Below are 5,480 nucleotides of genomic sequence, written 5' to 3'. Positions count from 1 at the left end.
ATATTCTTTGGCGTTTATTTTTTATGTTAAAAATATTATATTATTTTCTTCTATACATTAAACTATTATTTTTTACGTGTTGGTCAAAAAATATATATATACCAACATAAAAAAAACATCAAACGTCATATCCATCAGTAGAAAAATAGTACACTCCAGTCGCATTCATCGGATTCCAGAATCCAGCTATCGTCTCCTCATTGCCAGAACAACGTCCACTCTTGAACATTTTGTAGTTATCACATTTCCAAGCCAAATACCAATTCGGATTGTTAACAGTGGCTGCCCAAATATCTATACAAGCTCTGTGATTGCATTTCGCTGCTTTCGAAGAATCAAAAATTCCTGGCAGCAGAGGTGTTTTACAGTTAGGCTGACTCTGGCCTTTTTTGTTTACGAAAAAATCGATGTCTGCCAAAACACTAGAGGTTCCCAAACCACCTGCGTTGCAATGGTACACTTCTACGTATTCTGCTACACCAGATCGTATTTGTTCTTTGATAAAACTATTGGAGTAACAGGGTCCGGCTGGATCTAAAGCGGTAATCCTAGATATCTTTCTGCCTGTATTAGCTATGAAAATTTCACCTGCGTGCCCCAAAATTTGGGAGCCCAAGCTATGGCCGATAGCGTGGATATTCTTAGGAGATATACCACCTTCTGCCAATCCTGTCAGGAATTGGGCGACCGCACGTCCTATGTAATAGACGTATTTGACAGAACGCTGATAGCTTTTTATATTGCCATCATTATCATTCGTATAGGGGGAATGATCGAAGATAATTAGATAACTATTGGGATAATTCCTAAATGCTTCTCTTATACGGTCTTCTGTTCTTTTGTTGATATTGGATTTGAATCCGCCTATGAAAATGATGAATTTTTTAACTTTATCGAGTTCGGGCAACGCGAGGATTCCTTTTGCGGCGTTATCTATAGGGAAGTATTCCACCTCGTTTGGGAAGTTATAAAAATATACGCCGATGCCGCTGACATCCAAGTTTAGAGTCCTGTCATGTTCACCTGCGGAAGAAAATGTAGATGAATATTTATTTTATATTCAATATGACGATATTTTACATTATTGTGGGTAGGTTATGAGTTTTCGCAACTAATGAGTATAGAGCTCGGTACTTGTGGGTTCGATTTCATTTTAAAATATATTAATATTGGCATTATAGATTCTGTTGAGACACCTATTTCTGTTGAGAAACTATGCTTGTCCGTAAAGCAGTATTGTGTACCGTCAGTAGGTACATCCAATGTCTTACAAAGAATAGGCGGAGGTTTATTTTGTATACAGATGATTATATATGAAAAAAATATCAAAATGAATTAAAGAAATAAAAATGTACCTACATAAATTAAAACTAGTCAAATACTTTACTAAATGGTCCCATACAATTTTGGAGTAACAATGTACCTACTTTGAACTTAGTAATTAAGTTTTGACCGTGACGTTGATCTTTTTCTGTCAGTTTCTAAATTGATTTCATAATAAGCGAAGACTAATATCAAATCTAGAGTAAATCAATAAAACTGATCGCAGTAAAAAAATGGTGCTTGATTCAAATCCTATAACCACTACCGTAGCCAACGCAATATAGAATAGGCAGATGAAACCTAATTTAATAAATCGAATCCAAAACTAGAATCTTTAAAAAAAAAATCAATCAGCTTCACGCTGTATCCCGCACACAGCAGTGTAGGCAAGGGAACCTAGTGTGTAAACACTCCGTTCCCCACTTTCTGTCGAATTCTGGAGGCACTGCGTGTTGAGTGGCAGAACTCAACGCTGGGCTTTGCCTCTACACTAGAGCGAAGAAAAGAAAATGTGAACGTAAATAAATATTTCACTTCCTCGAGTGGGGATCGAGCCCACAACCGTCGCGTTACAGTCACTCCCTTGTGCCGCTGCGCCACGAGGTATAAAAATCTACAATTTTGTCATAATACTATTAAAATGTTAGGTAAGTACTAACACGTAGCTACTATAGGACTTATATAATAATCTAGATCACGACAAGCACTTTTGAGTACGTATACAAATATACGAGACAAACAAACAGTGACCTAGAAAGTATATTAAATACAATATCTGTTTCATGGCTTTGTTTAATTAAAATTATTAGAAAGTGCCATTAAGGCCATAGTGGCGCAGAGGTGAAGTGTGTGATCGTATATATGACGGTTGTAGGTTCGTTTCTCAGTTAGGGGATTAAATTATGTTCATTTCCTCGCATTGGTAAAGCAAATAAAGTATGAAAAAATTAGTATTTTATATTTAATTGTTCTTTTCTACTTAGGCAAAGTATGGCGTTCAGTTACGTTATTCAATTTACTACCTATGACATATATTTAACTCTAGGTTCTCATTGCGTAAGTGTCTACAATATTAACAATTACGGGATTAAGTGTGAAGCTGAAAAAAAAAGGAAATCAATTCATCAATAGACCACTATTTCTATTGTATACCAATACAAATACACAAGGCCATTTGTATTTCATTATTTACACCGTACAACCTTTGTATTTTAAAATGAATACATGTACCTAAATACTGAATAGATATTATATTGCATTATATTGCATTAAATTGTTTGTATATCTTTGTTAAGGCTTTCGTTGGTACGAAAGCGTACGACTGTAATCGCGACGGTTGCGAGTTCGATTCCCACTCGGTGGAATTAAATAATTAATATTTTAATTTATCCGCTCTGGTTGAGCACTGTCAATTGTGTCTGTCGATTGTGGAGAACGTAAGTGCCTTAATGGAAACGTAATGTCTTAACATTAGGTTTCCAGGTTCCCTCTGCCTGTTTTAGTAGTTGCGGGATAAAGCGAGAAGCTGTAAAATTTTTTCCCCCAGTTCCCAGTTCTTTCTGCCTACCCTTTTATGTATGAGATACAGTGTGAAGATAAAAAATATACATAGAAAAATTTTGGATTAAACAATAACTTACATTTGTTCTATAATTTAAATATTAAGTGCTAGTTACTACACAGAGAGAAAATCACTCTCTTCTCCTCTTATCATCAAAATTTAAACTTCTTTTTAGCCTTTAAATATTTTATTCTGATTCTTAAATTTGTTAAAATAAAAAAAAATACAAAACAACGTATTTATCTTATCTTGTGTATAATAGCTATCATATTTTTATCACTTCTCAATTTACATTAGATATAGTATATATACAAAATTAGATGTGACTAATAACCTTCCTTAAACAGTCAGAAACAACAAACAGAATTGTTAAATGAAAGTAAATACTAAATTAAAACAATTATAATAAATTTAAAATGTCTACCAGAACAGGGAAATAAATATAGATTAAATAGAATAATTTTAATAACATAATAATCAACTATGTTATGGACAGTGCTCGTAACTCATAAGTGAAAGTAAATATATAAAACTCTATTAAAACATTATAAGAATAGAAATAAGAAAGAATAAGAAACATCTTACTTAATAAGCACAAATAAAAAAGTGATATAATATAAGAAATATACATACATTTAATTAATTTCGAATTGAGCGCCAATTGAAAAGGTCCATATTTTTCTAAATCACCACGACCCCATGCGATAGCATGTTTAAATAAAAACATAAACACACAAATTATCAACTTCATTATTTAATTAATGGCTTATTTAATAAATAAAGTATTTAAGATAAAATAATTCTTTGGAATTGTTTTTATAAAATTTAAGTGCTATTTGTTTGACAATAAAAAGCGCGGGAAAATGGCTAATAAAAATAATATTAGTGTCGTCTCTTGCGCGTGATCTGAATTACTGAGTGTGAATAAGAATAAACGCTTACTCGTAAGTGACATCACTAAATAAAAAATCGATTATTATATGTCGATTTTAAGTTGTAGCTATTAATTTACAATTAGTGGTTTAAAGATTAACAAATTAGTAATTTATAATTGATTCTTTATCTCTTAGTTGCTTTTGGGTATTTACTAATTTTATTTATTTTGTCTGAATATTTAATTTATAAATGAGGTACAATTAAATTTATCCTTAATTTATTAAATGCTACGTCTAAATAACAATAAATCTCAGGTTGACTTGTATTCTAGAGACCTAAAAACTTGTACAATTTGGGTTTCTCTAATTTTTTTGTTATAAATACTATTTTATTATAATATTAAAAATAAAATCGATATAAATTTACTCGTGTTCGCCATCGCCTACCTTCATTCGGTTCATTGTCAGACGTAATGAGATTGGCGAGTGACGTAATTGTAAAGTGCTCACGCTTCATTAAATGTTAAGGCTTGATTTACAATGAGACAAATAAATGTTTCAATATAATAAAAAAATATCAAATATATGTAATATTGGATTTTAAAAATCTTTTCTTAGATATTTAGAACATAATACTTTATTTCCACATATCTCTACATCTTAAAGATATAGAAACAATATTTTAAATGAATTACACATTTTACTTCGAGTAGAAATGGAACACACAATTATTACCGATTGAGTTATTTAAGTGATTTACCAACTAAAAGTGATTTGACAACCGTGGAAAGAGGTAACCTAGTGCTAAAACACTTATCAACCTTATCGGGATTCAACGCCGCGCTTTGTCTTGCTACCATAGCGGTGAGATAAAAATAATATAAGGCTAATGTATAATTATATTTTTCTATATGCAATTTAATAAATTTCAAGTCATCACAATAATCAGAATAATTTGTTATTAATTTCCTCACATACTCATATATAAATACGTATGAAAAACGCATCTATATACGTATATGTACTTATTATATATCGCTAAGACTAACTTGCAGATCCGATTCGGCCTTGCTTCGGTGAGGTCGCACAATTGGGCTATTATATTTATTTCGATCCTTTGTCGAAGTGCTACTGTATTTATATTAGTGTTGTGCTGCGGATTCCTGCGACTGCTGAGCTGCGTGGCGTCCTGCTGCGCTGCGTTGCCCTGTGGTTGCCGAGTCCCGCATCGCTCTTTTCCAGCGTCCGGATTGTTTGTTCAGTAAGTGAATACACAGTTGTTTTTAGTTAGGTACTCACCTACCGTTCACCGACGGTAGATTTTGCTTGCCAAATATAGTGTAGCTTTAAAATACACACCCCGTCCCTCGCCGCAAGGTGAGGGGAGAGACAAAGTATGGCCGGCCTCAGTCGCTCCGAGCTGCTGAGGTACCTTGAAACGTTTCACGGAGAAACGTACACCGCCGTCGTCAAGTTCGCGCAAACGCGCCACGACGCGCCAAGTTCGCCTAGCGCGCCCGATGTCGGCCCGGATGCCGATATGCAGCCTTCAGCTGCCGGCCCGAGCGCCGTGGAAGAGCCGATGCTCTCCGGCGGGCCCTGCGACCTCGGTGTCGCCCCGTCGAGGGAGCACTCCCGCGACCCCTCACCGATCCAGTCTGGTGAAGAGATGGAGGTGGGCAATTGCCCTTCCTCTGATACGGACAATGATGACGGTTTCG

The 5,480-nt window shown here is 34.6% G+C and overlaps 1 protein-coding gene across 1 annotated transcript; it reads right to left on the bottom strand.

Moving 5' to 3' along the window:
• LOC146531638 (phospholipase A1 member A-like) lies at window positions 1-3,810 on the bottom strand. Its single transcript, XM_085198414.1, has 2 exons — window positions 3,518-3,810; window positions 1-1,023 (listed from the first exon to the last, which is right to left on the bottom strand). Exons 1-2 carry the CDS (start codon window positions 3,633-3,635, stop codon window positions 119-121), a joined length of 1,023 nt encoding a protein of 340 aa, XP_085054540.1. The 5' UTR covers window positions 3,636-3,810; the 3' UTR covers window positions 1-118.
• Between the last annotated feature and the right edge of the window lie 1,670 nt (window positions 3,811-5,480).

Source organism: Heliconius melpomene, chromosome 15, assembly GCF_056956725.1.
Source record: "Heliconius melpomene rosina isolate 202511_hmr_F chromosome 15, ASM5695672v1, whole genome shotgun sequence".
Classification (NCBI taxonomy): domain Eukaryota; kingdom Metazoa; phylum Arthropoda; class Insecta; order Lepidoptera; family Nymphalidae; genus Heliconius; species Heliconius melpomene.
The sequence above is the reverse complement of the archived record's forward strand: the minus strand, read 5'-3'. Positions and strand labels throughout refer to the sequence as shown.

Coding starts and splice junctions, on each gene's coding strand:
- LOC146531638 (XM_085198414.1), bottom strand. CDS start 3,635: ATGAAGTTGATAATTTGTGTGTTTATGTTTTTATTTAAACATGCTATC. Junction 1,024..3,517: donor CAATTCGAAATTAATTAAAT/GTATGTATATTT, acceptor TTTCTTCCGCAG/GTGAACATGACAGGACTCTA.